This window comes from Phaethon aethereus (assembly GCF_964289735.1).
Source record: "Phaethon aethereus genome assembly, chromosome: 15".
Taxonomy (NCBI): Eukaryota; Metazoa; Chordata; class Aves; order Phaethontiformes; family Phaethontidae; genus Phaethon; species Phaethon aethereus.
The window spans coordinates 255,764-270,336 of record NC_138591.1 but is presented as its reverse complement, the minus strand read 5'-3'; the positions used below and the strand labels follow the sequence as shown (position 1 = coordinate 270,336).

Sequence of the window (14,573 nt, the reverse complement as noted above, 5' to 3'; positions counted from 1 at the left end):
CCCTTTTCACCAGGCAGCTCTCCAGCTACTCCTCCCCAAGCCTGGAGCGTTGCATGGGGTTGTTGTGGCCAAAGTGCAGGACCCGGAACTTGGCCTTACTAAACCTCATACAGTTGGCCTCTGCACATCGATCCAGCCTGTCCAGATTTCTCTGCAGAGCCCTCCTGCCCTCCAGCAGATCAACACTCCTGCCCAACTTGGTGTCATCTGCAAACTTACTGAGGCAGCACTCGATCCCCTCATCCAGGTCATCAATAAAGATATTGAACAAGACCGGCCCCAGAACTGAGCCCTGGGGAACACTGCTTGTGACCGGCCGCCAGCCGGATTTAACGCCGTTCACTGCAACTCTCTGGGCTCGGTCATCCAGCCAGTTCTTCACCCAATGAAGAGTAAACTCGTCCAAGCCACAGGCCACCAGTTTCTCCAGGAGAATGCTGTGGGAGACACTGTCAAAGGCTTTACTGAAATCCAGGTAGACAATGTCCACAGTCTTCCCCTCATTCACTAGGCGGGACACCTGGTCATAGAAGGAGATCAGGTTGGTCAAGCAGGACCTGCCTTTCATGAACCCATGCTGGCTGGGCCTGATCCCTTGGTTGTCCTTCATATGCCCCGTGAGCACCCTCAAGACAAACCGCTCCATGATCTTCCCCGGTATGGAGGTCAGGCTGACAGGCCTGTAGTTCCCAGAATACTCCTTCCGGCCTTTCTTGTAGACGGGTGTCACATTGGCAAGCCTCCAGTCTTCTGGGACCTCCCCTGTTAACCAGGACCACGAATAAATGATGGAGAGTGGCCTGGCAAGCTCCTCCGCCAGTTCTCTCGGTACTCTTGGGTGGATCCCATCAGGTCCCATAGACTTGTAGGTGTCCAGGTGGCTTAACAGGTCCTTAACTGCTTCCTCCTGGATTATGGGCGGGTTATTGTGCTCTCCATCCCCATCTTCCAGTTCAGGGGGCTGAATACCCTGCAGATACCTGGACTGGCTATTAAAGACTGAGACAAAGAAGGCATTAAGTACCTCAACCTTGTCCTCGTCCTTGCAGACAATGTTCCCCACCGTATCCAGTAAGGGATGGAGATTCTCCTTGCCTCTCTTTTTGTTTTTAGTATATTTGTAGAAGCATTTTTAATTATCCTTTACAACTGTGGCCAGACTGAGCTCTAGCTGGGCTTTTGCCTTTCTAATTTTGTCCCTGCTTGACCTAAGGAGATCCTGGTACTCTTCGTGAGTTGCCTGCCCCTTCTCCTCTTTTCCTTGAGTCCCAGCAAAATCTCCCTGTTCAGCCAGGCCGGCCGCCTTCCCCGCCAGCTCTTCTTACGGCACGTGGGAACTGCCTGCTCCTGCGCCTTTAAGATTTCCTTCTTGAAGACTGTCCAACCTTCCTGGACCCCTTTGTCCTTCAGGACTGTCTCCCAAGGGACTCTCTCAACCAGTGACCTGAACAGGCCAAAGTCTGCCCTCCGGAAGTCCATGGTAGCAGTTTTGCTGACCCTTCTCCTTACTTCGCTCACTATTGAGAATTCTATCATGTCGTGGTCGCTAAGCCCAAGACGGCCTCCGACCACATCTCTCACCAGTCCTTCTCTGTTTGTAAACAGCAGGTCCAGTAAGGCACCTCCCATGGTGGACTCACTCACCAGCTGTGTCAGGAAGTTATCCTCCACACGCTCCAGAAACCTCCCAGATTGTTTCCTCTCTGAAAACCAATTGGTTGTTTGGGTTTAAGTCATTTTTTCTGTGGTGTTTTTTTTTTTTTTCCAGGGCAGCTGATCCGAACCAACATGAGGAACAAACTGTGGCTCCAGAATATTTCCTTCTTCCTTTTATTCCAGTACAGTAAGTTTCACAGATAGCTCTTCCAGGCTGTAGACCCACAGGATTTATCTCGGCTGTTGATGCAGGCTCTGCTGAGATGTGCATGGCACAAGGTTGCCATGGGACAGCAACACAAGATAGGGTACCAGGGGAGAGGGTTCCATGGGCAAACAAGTTATGGAAGAGGTTCCATGGGCAGTGGAGGACAGACACAAGAAGGTGCAGAGCTGGGGAAAGCTCAGCCAGACTGCATGTCACTCCAGGGAGCAGCACCAGTGGGAAGACTGCAGAGGTAGTGACTGCCTTGCATTGAAATGTCTCCTGATGATGTTAGAGTAGGATTTTCCACCCCAAAAAACCACCCTCTGCCATAGGGAAGGTTCTGGTGGCCAAGATCAGGATATCCCCAGAGCTTATGGCTGCTGTTGGCAGGTCAGCCAGGGACAGTGGAGTGAACCTGGTCTGAGCCCCTTTGCTCAGGACTGCTCTGTGCAGGCAGTCACTCCCCCTTTCTTGCTGGTTCCTACCCACTATGCAAGCTTCAGCTGACTCAGAGCTGACTTTCTGAACAGGTCAGCTGGACAGAAAAAGGCAGCAACAACAGTGTCTGCAGGGAACGCGTACAAGTTTAGCGTTTTACATGCTGCTTCTAGGCAGAGCATTGGAGGTGCTCCAAACCTAAATTAGTAGAAAAGATTAATTCAGAGTTATGTTCCTGCCATATCGGACCATTGTGATGTCTGGTCTGAATTTTGTGCAGCACAAGCCAGGGGATTACCCTGTACTAACTTCAATTTGAACCAACCTAGATCTTACTGTTACAAGTATTTGATTTTTTTGCTTCTGGAGCTGCCAAGGATGGACAATTCATCCTAGATCTAACTGGGTTTAGGACACTTACTTATTCCCTTCCCAGTAAAAATCTGTCATCTTCTAAATATTGTTAGATTCTTGCCCAAAGATACACTTGCAGCTTACCAGCTGCCTAGGAATAGTGGTCCATTTGACTGTTTAACATAATAGCATAGAATAACATGCATTATGTTAATGCATTATGTTAATGCACTAATCTGCCTGCAGTGCTTTTTGGCTTATTAATACTTGCTGCCCTCTCTAAAGGAAAGTAAGGGGTTTATAACTCTGTTTTTATTGGTGAGTAAAGTTACGCTAAGGGAGAAAAAGTATCTTGTTCAGGACTCTGGCTTGTACCAGGACCCTCAGAAGAGCCTATTGAGGGCTCAAAATGAGAAGTTAAAACTTAATGAAAATTTTAGAACAAAATTTTGAAGTTGGTGTGAAATGGAAGAGTCAAAATGAAAGCAAGTGACAACCACATAATTTAAATTGGTTTAATAAAGCATACATACTCCCTTGGGGCCAGTCTCTTGCAAGTATCCACAAATTTCTTCTGTCGCCATCCTGAGTCTTTGGGGAGGATCTTGTACACAAGTCTGAGTGCTGCCCAGAGTTTCTGTAGGGAGAGCAATGTATGCTCTGATGCAACGGGACTAGGAAGAAACTTCTGTGATGAGTGAAATTGGTGGGGAAAGTTGGAATTTTTTTTCCCTTGAACTTACTTTGGTCTAGAATTAGACTGCACCCTCCACTGGACATGCCTGCTGTGCATTGTGGCTGTAAATGCAGAGACAACCTGTTTGTGAGGGCTCTCATTTGATCTGGAGGTTGGAACAGATGTTTCTGGTCCATCAAACAAACGTGCACATTGCCTGCATTCCATGTTGATTGTTCTCTGCATACAGCATTCTCTTTAACTGTAAAATCAGTCATTGTGGTTGTTGAGCATATCACTGTAGGCCTGCCTTTCATCTTATGCAAACAACTCTTCTGAACACAAAGCATGTTCAACAAAGGGAAGGTAGGAAGCAGGGAGCACAGCTGTTCTAACCAGGCAAGCAGCAGAATCACATCAGAGGATTTGGATGCCTGATGGCTGTGAAGCAACATGTTCCCATTCAGCTGAGGGCAGCCCTGATGGTAGGACAGGACCCGTGCTTGATTTGAGCATGGATGTAACAACCTTGAGATCTTCCCCTAGACGACGACAATTTTATTACCATCAAAAAAAGGGGTGATACTGTACATGTAGAAGGTGAATAGTCACTGTAGTAGGTATGGTTTGCACCAGCATGGCATGCTGCTCTTCCTCACTCAGTTATTCCTAGTGTCGTCGTGGTGGCTCTTGCAGCCTAAGATGCTGTCAGGAGAAGACTTGCCAATGCAGATATTTTGTGCTGCACTGCCATCTTCCAGGGAGATAACTTAAGTGTGTTATGCATAGAACAACAGTGCTTTCATACAGCACTTATCAGATACTGATACGTGAGTAAAGCTCCTGCAGAACAATTAGAAAAGCACAAATGCTGCTTTGTGACCTCTTTCAATTTAGCTAATTTTCTTAACTACCAGTGTAAATTCTATGATTGCCTCAAGTTCTCCTTAGAAGTCTGTTTTAGTTTAAGCAATTAATAAATTGTGCCTATCACTTTAGTATCAGAATGATTTATGGAAATTATAGTAACTACAAATGTTCAATCTCTTTTGCCAAAATCCTATGAAAAGCATACTCCAGTCCTCTGGAGCTGGTCATGAAAAGTATTTATGCTGCAGGTATCAAGCTGTAGAAAATAGTAAGCAGAGAGAATGGTAAAGAAAGAATTACTAAAACACCGATTTTTTTGTAAATGTCCAAAGTGCCATGTAGATGTCATAAAATGAAAACTAGACTAGCAAAGAACAGTACTCAATTTAGGAAATGGTATTATTGAAATGTTTAAATATACTACTGTTTCTGATTGGGTAGTCATGCCTTGTGCTACATAAGCTGGGACTCTTGCAGAAATAATATGGCGCTCTGCTGTAGTGACTGTATGAGAGGGGACAGAGATAATTTTCAAACTTAAGTCACAATTTGATCATTTCCTGGTATTTTGGCATGCCATTTCTGCCACAGCGTTTTTAATAGATTTTTGTTTGATGCTTATCTTGCTGTCAATGACTTGCACCTCTGTAGAGATGGAACACATGCTCCAAGACTGGAGACTTTTGGTGGGGGCTGGCACAGAGTGGTCTGTTCACTTCATATTTAGTGGGAGTCCTGAGGACTGTGTATGTTGATATAAAGTTCTGCTTGCTTCATTATGGAAGTTGATATTGTGTTTTCTCTTTCTAAACCTACAGCTATGTGTTGTGAAAACCTCACTTGTTTTGTGGACTACGTACAGACCCTGTCCTGTATCCTGAGAAATGACTTGGGTGCCAGTTCATATAACCTCACTGCAACATGGTATGTCTCAGTAGGATGACTAAAGTGCAGTCAGCAGGAACTTCTAACATGGCCATAGCACAGTGATGTCCTTCTGTCCTCTTTGTTAGGTAGAATTCTTGTTTTTGTTGCTGTGCTGGTTTTTACTTGGTAGTTCACACACCAGTTATCAGCTAGCTTCTCCCCTAGCAAAGGATCGCTGGTTCCTGTGTCCACTGACTATACTGCTTGCAACTTACTGCTACACTGATTCTGGCTTCCTTGGTATTGTTTACTCTCCTGCCCTGAGAATACCTTGCCCTTTGCTGTTAACAACGCACTTTCACTCATGTGTGCTGGCAGGGTTCACACAGCCTGTGCAAGCTCCGTATAGCTGCTGTTCTGCCCCAGCAAGGAAGTGGGTGCAGTCCTGAGCCATGCAGCCCTGGTGAGCACCTTTCCTTTCCACAAACACTTCAGCATCACTTTCCTACTTATCTCAAAGATGCTAAGCTGAGCAAATAGAAGCAAAAAAAAAAAAAATCTGTCAAAGTTCAAATATTTTTACTTGAACATGTTGCCTTTTTTTTTTTCTTACTAATTTCAGTGCCTGGTGGTTGAGCAACAGATTAGGGCACCTACAGCATGTGGTAGATGTGGACTTGTTTGTTTTGGTGGTTTTAGGGTTCCTGAGGAAGATACAGAAAATACTGTGGCTGCCTGCAGTCTCCTCCAATCGTCCAGGAATACCAGTCACACAAAATACACGTGCACTGTGGACATGACTGAACTCCTGGCAGATATCAAAGTCCAGGTGGATGTTACAGAGATAGCTGATAGGCAGCACGTGATTTCCAAAAGCTTTTATATGGCAGAGAACAGTAAGTACAAAAATGGTGGATTTGATAAATACTGTCTGACTTTATGTATATCTGCTAGGACAGTCTGGGCAAGGATTGAGCATGGCAGCCAGTGGTGGGGGGCTGCGTTTGGTGTGCACTCATCTACACAGAGTGCTGTGCTCTTGTTGTTGCTATTGTAAACTACAGAAACGCTTATGCTTGAGGCTGAGTTTAGAGCTGACTTGGCCCCAGACTTCTCATGGGCAAATTCCTTTTCCCCAGGAAGCAGTAGGTGATGAATTTCCACCGTAGACTAGTCTCATACCTAGACTATGCAAGCGTTTGTTCTTGACTAGGATCTAAAGATCAGGAGGAATTGCTTTAACTGCAAATGCCACAGATGTCCTCACAGGAGTCCCTGAAGGCTCTTGCAATGGACACCTGAACCAACATGACATTATTGCAGGTGGCACAAGGTGTCCCAGATGCAATGGAGGTGGCACTTCCCCTTTCTGGGGCAGTTCCTAACTATCTCTTCTGCATGACAGGAAGACTGGGTGCAATCATATAGTTGACTTGGGAGAATGCTGGTGTGTTCCAAGCTGTGCAGCAAACAATGAAGAAAAAGCATGGTTAGCCAGGCAGACAGGTACCGTGAGGGCATATGAAAAAGGATCTTTCTACTTGTATTCTTCTGAAATTAAACTTTACATGTAAAGTGTCATCTTCTTGATAATGCCAAAACATTTCAGGAAAGCCCCTTGTCCCCACTGACAGATGATAGATTGGGTAGTGGTGCTTTGCACATCTCCTAGATGTCCCTTTACAGAGGCATCATAGCTCAGTGATGGACCTGCAGACTAGTGCTGGAGTTTGTGCGTTACTGCTTTTCGATATATGAAAACACCCTGCAGGGGATACAAAAGCTTGCCTTTTGGGCACTTATGACACAGGGATTTGCACTGGGTTTATGCAGTGTCCACTAGCCTCAGCTTTTCCTGGTCTCTGTTACATTGATAGGTATTTCTCTAACTGCAAGTGACCATGACTACATGGACTCCTATGTCATGAGGAGAAGGTGCTCTACTCTTTACATCTCCTAGGAGGTATTAGCCCCTTGTGCTATGTTCTCTTGCTCCTTAGGTGATGAGGAGGTTCAGAGACTGGCAGAAGGCATATTCAGAGAAATGTGGGCCTGACTTCACTATGCTGCTGAAGTGTGAGGTTCTGTGCATGGCTCAGGACTGCTCAGCCTGAAAGGCAGGAATGTTGTGGATGTTGTCCTATGAAGAAGGGCTCACCCCTGCCAGGGCAGTTTTGTTCCCTACTGTCTCTGCATTGCTGATACTGTGCTGGGCCACCTTTTGTCTGCAGTAATGTTATGAAGGGTAACACCATCCTGTCTTCCAGTTAAACCACAGCCTCCATTCAATCTGACTGCTGTGTTCTCAGAGGGTTACAATATTTCTTGGGAAACCATCTACCAGAACTCTCCTTTCTACTTTTTGAATGAGGAGCTGGAATATCAGCTGCGTTTTAAGAGAAGGACTGACACATGGGAGGTAAGTGAGATGTCAGTTTACCATCAAGTAGGATGTGCCAGCACAACCAGGACAGGAGCACTGATGTGGAAGAAGGGTTTTCATGGTTTAGAAAAGGTATCACTTTGCTTGCCGGGACTGAAACCAGGCAAAACCAAAAAGAGAATCAAGAAGCGGAAGCTGTTTGAGAAGTGCTAGATCCTGTTGGGAAGGCTGATAGTTCCTTTGCTTCTTATGCTGTCCTGCATGGAAGAATCCCCCTGGGGCCCCATGTAGCTAGTGACCAGACAGAGCATGACCTTGCAGAAACAACATGAAAGCAGAGGAGATGACTTTGCAAGGCTCCTCACTGTGCAGTAGTGAGGGTAAGGTAGGAGCAGTCACTCCAGCCCTGAGTGTTTGGTGTTTCATTGTTCACAGACTCAGAAGACTAAAGCTGTCCATGAAGACAAACGGACACTGGTGATCCTGCCATGGGAACTCCAGGCAAATACTGAGTATGAGTTCCAAGTGAGAGCCCGACCCCGAGAAGACACTGGCTACCGTGGATTTTGGAGTGAATGGAGTCCACCGCTGACATTGAAAACTAGCCCTGCCAGTACATACTACCATCTCTCCTTGCTCTCCCATTGGTCCAATGTCAGAGGATGCTTCCAGAATTCTAATCAAATCTAACTAGAACAAATTCTAAACAGTCTAGTAAAGACAGGCATGTTTTGCTTGCTTACTGAGTACATGAAGCCCAGGCCTGGGCTGATGTGTGCTGTCTGTATTGACCTTCCCATTGTGCTGCAAAGCTCATCTTACAGCATGGCCCATGGGAAGAAGGTTTGATGAGGTGGCTGTAGGTTTGGGTGCCACAGCAGGAGTACAGCCTGTAGCTTCCTTTCCAGTGTCACATGTCCAGGGTCCTGGCTTGCAGCTTTCAGAAATGGGGGAGATGCCTCCACTACTGGGGCTTAGTATTGCCTTCAGCTAAGGTGAGAGTGGAGCCTGCTCTCAGGGCCAGGTTCCGTGTCTGGACTCTGATGTTTGATCATGCTGGGCATGGGTATTTTGTTTTGTAGCCACCACTCCCACTCCATAGGGAGTGCATAGTACCTTATACACAGAAGTACACCAGTGCTTGTCATGGTGGAACAGAAGCTATGAAAACAGCTTCTGTTTTTTGTCTTTGCTCAAATAGAGCAGGGCAGAGTGACTGTGGGCAATGTCAGCATGTGCTGAGCTTCTCTACTGTCACTGATTTGCAGCTCAAACTGAAGTGTTACATGGTGCTGTGGCAGCAAGGTCAGGCTCCATTTGCTAAGGATTATCTGAGTTCTGGGTCTCAAAGGTGCTCCTCCCCATCACAGGCAGAGAGCAGCCAACAAGCACTCACCTAGTCAACACCCTTTCTTCACATGTCTCTGGCCAGCTGCACTCTCTTTTCACTTCGTAGATTGTCTGTGGGAGTGTCTCTAAACCAGGAGGCGTCAGAAACACCAGGGATCTTTGTAGCAGGGAGCTGTCCTGCCCCAAGCATGTTGACTGTCAGTCTGTGGTCCAGCCAAGCCATAGGGCCAGCTGATGCATGGCATCTTTCATTGATGCAGTCTTCTCTGAGCATCCTCATTCAGACCTCGTGTCTGGAGTGCTGGGCCCCAGGTGACAGCCTCAGTGTCCCTAAGAGAAAGTCTGGGGTAGAAATTGAGGGTGTTTCCTCACAACTTTCTGCTTATTGACCGGAGTTTATACCTTGAAATGCAGGGTGAGCCTGAATGACCCTGTCTCTTTCTCCAGCAGTGACACAGACAGCAGGCATGGGATGGCTGCTGCTGTTTGGTGTTGTCGTGGCAATCACAGCCTCAATCACAACCTTTCTGGCCAAGCAGCAGAGGTAAGAATGTTTCAGGAAGCTGGACTGAATGCTCCTATTCTGTCTTGTGATGAGGTGTTCACATGCAGCCATCTTTGCATGTTGCACATCCGTGCACGGACACAGCTATGGGCCTGTGAAGGCCAGCAGAGTATGGTCTCCAGTTTGCGTACGGCCAAGAGCACCTTGCTTCTCTTGCCATTCAGCTGGTTGGGACAAGACAGTGGCACGTGGGGATTCAACATGGGCCACCTGGCCTCCTGGGCTGTTCTCCCAGTCCTGTCTGTGCTCTGCAGATGCCAGATGGAAGCAGTAGCCAGGGCTGGCCTGCCCCTTTCCAAACCTGATGCAGGCCCCTCAACACTGGCTGGGAGCCTCTCTCCTTTTTGGAGAGCCACATGCCCTTGCAGAGGGATGGGGTGCGTGCTGCCACAGAGGAGCGCACTGGGCTGGTGCAGCAAGAGGGCTGGCACAGCCCATGGCCACAGGAAAAGTACATAGGGCAGAGTCCTGGCCTGCAGATGCAGACCATGAGCCAGCCCAGCCTGAGGGGAAAATGCATTTTCAGCACTTGGTGTTTTTCCAGGAAGGAAAAAATTGGAACATCTTTCCTTAGCATGAATATAGTGTGCACAAGTCCTGAGGGCTGAGGCCTCGCTTCGTGTGAGGTTCACGAGGAAGGCCATTAGATGGCTTTGACAGCACAAGACATCCTTGGATCCTCAGCCACTTGCTAACTTGAGGCCAGTGAGGCTGGGCAGGTGATTTCAGCTGCTTGAATTGGATCTGGAGATACCTTGCTTTCCATCTTAACGTGTGCTTAACTCCAAAGCCTTTCTCTTTTCTCTTCTAGCTTGTGGAAGAAGATGGCTTGCATCCCAGACCCTGCTCCCTTTTTCAAACCTCTTTACCTGGTGCATAATGGAGACTTCAAGGTATAAATGGGCTACACAAGCAAGTGGAGCACATGACAAAGTTAAACCAAAAGGCCCATCATGCTATCTTGGGCAAGAGATTCTCATTAGGGCAGTAGGAGGCGGAATCTATCTCAAGGGAGGGCCAAATGGCTCCAGATATAAGACCAGAGCTCTCCAGTGCCTATTCTGTGCCAGGAAGGCCTTTATGTCATGTCTGTGCTGCTTATTCCCTGTAAGTGTTGTCTCAGTGGGTGAGCTGAGCTCATAGGTGATCTGTGAAGCCTGGGAACCTGAAGGGAGTAGGCAAAGGGCTACCAGGACAGTAACTGGGATTTTTCCAAAGTTCCATTCCCATGCTGCCATCAAGGCCATGGAGCAGACTTCATTGTAGAGCTGGATCTCCCACTCCAGCCCCTGCAGTGACACAAGCTCAACATTAAGTCTTGTAGCTATCTCTGAAGAGTCACTCGTACAGACAATAGCTGTGCATATCATCCTGGAAAGATGGCTAGAGCTTTGGGGGCAAATAACTGCTATGTGATAGTACAGTGCAGCTGTCTCTCTATGAAGGAAGTATCTTTGAGTAACTTTGCCCAGCCCTCCCTTCTTTTCTCTTTTAACACCAGCTAAACTTGCTCATGTGACAAAATGGCTTGCAAAGACTGCACAGTTTGCTGGAATTCTCAAGATACAAAAGCAAAAGAACATTGGGCATTCATAAATAGTGGTTGTATTAAGCTGAAGAGCAACTCACAATGCCGTTATCAAACTGTAAAAGTGCTGGCATGTGAGTGCAGACATCACTGCCTCTTTCTGAACTAGTTCCTGTTACAACAGCACTGATCAGAGACACTTCAGTGTCTGTGTTTTGTTTCTGCTTTTTCTTAGACCTTTTGAGAGAGGGACTACAGCTGGGCCCTAATGATCTTCATGTACTTTCCCACTGCTGTATGGCTGATGTTTGCAATTAGGTTAAGCAAGTAGTCTTGGATGGGTGCCATTCAAGCGGAAGCCTGCAGTGACTAAGTTCCTTTCTGCCGCCTTCTTTCAGCCATATTATGGCTCCCCTTATCTGCACCAGAGGGGTACTTGCATCCTCTTGTGAGGCAGGTGCACTGGTTACTCTCAGGGAAAGGAACCAGGACCAGGTGGATGCAGTGTTGGAATTCCTGAGTCATGGGCTAGCATTCACAGTGAAAGTGAAAGCATCCTGCATGCCAAAAGCCATGCTCGTCTCAGAGTGAAGCCATGGGGTTCTCTGTTCTGTGGGAATGACATTCTTGCTAGTTTCTAGTTAGGCTGTTCAGTGCTGTGGGGAAGGGAATGAGCCTCAGTTGCTAAAGCTGAGTTACTTAATAAATCTGCAGGTTAAAACAGCAGTTGCGCACACAGCCACAGGACAAGATGCACAGGCAAGGAGTGTCTACAGGATGTGGTGACATCACTAATATGAACAGACTCATAATTTTTGTCTGGCAAGAAACCAGTTGATGTAGGGCTCATTGAGCTGCATCCTGCCTGCATCAAAGCAAGTGGCTAGGTTACGCCTGTGAATAATAATCAGCAAATTACAATAGTAATGCTCTGCAGACGACAGTCCTGGATTGGGTAGGAAGCAATCAAAATGTTAGAGGAAAAGTTAAGACATAAAAAGAGAAGGGAAAGTAGAGGAACATTGATTACTTTTGTGTGTACGTGGGTCCTTAGGTTCATGTTGGGTGGGAATTTGCAAAGAAGTGTCAAGAGGGAATGGGAAGTATTCTGCCTGCTCAGTTTTAAGAAGGTGTTTCCTTCTGTTTCTTCAAATAGCCTTTTGCACCTTAGATGCCTTTCTGTCCATTACAGCTTCAATAATAAGCTCTTTGTAGCTTAGGTTAAAAATAAATCCAAGTAGACTTGGTGCTTCCTGCTGTAATGAAGATTTTTCCATGCTCTGTGTCAGAGAGTAATAAGCTGTGTCACTGTTCTCTTCCCAAATACTTTGCTCATGTCTAGTTATGCTAGGCGCAGTTTGGGACAGGATGCTGATACGCTTAAGGCAGTCTGACAGCTATGGCAACACCCAGCTCTCATGCAGCACTCTGTCAGAAGCCTTCACAGTGTTTATGAAGCTCAGCATTGTTACCTGTCTTATAACACAGCAGAAAGTGGTGCACTTAGAAGAGCCTTGATACAGCTCAGCCATTAGGCAAGTGTCACAACAAGGAGCAGGACTAAGTCTTGAGTATGTGATGAGCCCAGCCTCTGGACTGCAGAATCCTCTAGTACGACTTACTGGCATTCATTAGTGACACATGACTAAAGTTTGCTGTGATTTGAATGTTCGATTCAGTGACTCCTTCAAAAAGAACAGAAACTTTTACTTTGTTCTTAGATCGGAGAAATCCAGAGGTGCCTTTACTCCCAGATGTGACCGAATGCAAGGGGCTTGTGATCTAGAGATAATGCATGGTACAGGACAGAATATAATATTAATGGCGATACAGAAGGGCAAGACTAAATGTGTGGCACTCCCTAATCATCTGAGTGTTATCTGCAGCAGGCAGTGGCTATAGCTCTTTGAGGTCCCCTATGCCTGCTTCGTTCTTCTCACTGTGAGAGAAAAGCCTTGGTCTGGGGTATGGTTGTGTACAGAAGGTCAGGAGAAGCCTTGCCCTGACCCCCTTCCCAGGGAACTGAGGTGAGGGAAGTGACAGAGCAGGGCTATGTGTGTATTGGGTGCAGATGCGGTACACAGTGCGAGAAGCTGACCATCCTTCCTGAGAGAAGCAGAGTCCAGGACAAAAGGGCATGGGAGACTTTGTGGCTTGGGAGGGGACCTCTGGCTAATGCACAAAGGAATGCTGCTATGGGCAGTGGCATTCTTTGCAGCACAGAGAAAACTGCAAAGCCATGCAAACCTCTCAGAGCTAATTATTTTCAATTACTTGAGTCAGTTCTCCCAGAGCTGCCTGTGTCTGGTAATAATAGCATCCCATACCCTGCTGTTTTGTAGGAGTCAGTGATTTTAGAGTTTGACTTTGACTCTCAAAGCATAAGAACTTTGGTCATTTCTGTGGAACCTCAAACCTGATGATACTAACCTCTCTCTCCTTGTATGTCCTTTTATGCAGAAGTGGGTTGGTGCATCCCATATGAAAATGACTCTCGATTTCTTTGAATGGGGAATAGTCCTTCCAGAAGTCTTGGAAGTTTACACTGTGCGTCCTTCCAACAGCACCTCGCAGGAGAATCTGTGTGAGCTGAAAAAAGATGTGCCTTGCAGTCCCTGTGTGTCTTGCCTGACTGCCCCAGGTCAGGATAGCCAGTCCCTGCTGTCTAGCGTGAACAGCAGCAGTGGGACTCAGGACCGGTCATATGGGCATTTGTCCATTGATACTGTGACTGTGGCTGATGAATTTACACCTTGTAACTGCCAGTGCAACTGTAACCGTGTGTACAGGGAACATGAGCATACCAGTGAGGAAGACACTAGTGCTGGAGAAACTAGTTACCCCAAGGTTAACGTTGATGATGAAGATGGAAAGATATCCAATGACTTACATCTGGCTGACCTGAGTATGCAGGACAAAATACTTGCTTCAGGCTCTGTGTCCACAGACCACCTGCGGAATACAAGTGTCCCAACCCACCAGCAAGTAGAAAAGGCTTTGGAAGGAGGGATGGGGAGCATCCTAGAAGCCCTTTGCTTTCAGCCTAATCAGCGGGATTTGGAAAATCCAGCCTCTCTCCCTTCTCCTGATGGTGAAAGTGTTTCCTACAGTGAAGGCTCCTATGACTTCTTCCCTCACACTGCAAAGCCCAGTGACAGTTACCCTATGATGTCCATAGATTTGGACACTATTGACAGTGGCTTTGTGGACTCGGACTGTGGGAGTCCAGTTGACTGTGAATTTGAGCAAAACAGTCAGACCAACTGTGGGTCCATCACTCTTGAGCGGGAGGGGGAGGACTTTCCACGGAGCTATGTCAAGCAGTGGGTCTCATGTTGCTCTGATAGCCCTGTCAATGGGACACAGACAAACTAAGGACTTGAAGTTGCCTTGCAGAGTATAGGGCCTTTTCCATAACGTACCAAGAGCAAAGTGTTAGCAAAATTCAGAAGCGAAACAAAGTTTATTTTGTGTAAGCTCTATTCCATACAGCTGAAAACTGTTAAGTCCATAGAAATAATATGCCTATTTCTATTGCCACTTATCCTGTTAATGTCTCAAACTTGATGTGATTGATTATTCTTTTTTTTGGAATTGTGGGTCAAATCCCTTTATAATGGCAGAAAAAGAAACTGTACTTTGAAAATTACCCTTTAGCTTATGTAGAGGTGCAAATTT

The 14,573-nt window shown here is 46.6% G+C and overlaps 1 protein-coding gene across 1 annotated transcript; it reads left to right on the top strand.

Annotated features, from left to right (window-relative positions):
* Nucleotides 1-1,515: 1,515 nt before the first annotated feature.
* IL21R (interleukin 21 receptor) lies at nucleotides 1,516-14,365 on the top strand. The gene is made up of 8 exons (XM_082006508.1): nucleotides 1,516-1,843; nucleotides 5,021-5,126; nucleotides 5,769-5,965; nucleotides 7,337-7,488; nucleotides 7,888-8,065; nucleotides 9,253-9,346; nucleotides 10,179-10,260; nucleotides 13,356-14,365. Exons 1-8 carry the CDS (start codon nucleotides 1,789-1,791, stop codon nucleotides 14,268-14,270), a joined length of 1,779 nt encoding a protein of 592 aa, XP_081862634.1. The 5' UTR covers nucleotides 1,516-1,788; the 3' UTR covers nucleotides 14,271-14,365.
* The last annotated feature ends 208 nt before the right edge of the window (nucleotides 14,366-14,573 follow it).

Coding starts and splice junctions, on each gene's coding strand:
- IL21R (XM_082006508.1), top strand. CDS start 1,789: ATGAGGAACAAACTGTGGCTCCAGAATATTTCCTTCTTCCTTTTATTC. Junction 5,966..7,336: donor CTTTTATATGGCAGAGAACA/GTAAGTACAAAA, acceptor CCTGTCTTCCAG/TTAAACCACAGCCTCCATTC. Junction 10,261..13,355: donor TGCATAATGGAGACTTCAAG/GTATAAATGGGC, acceptor CCTTTTATGCAG/AAGTGGGTTGGTGCATCCCA.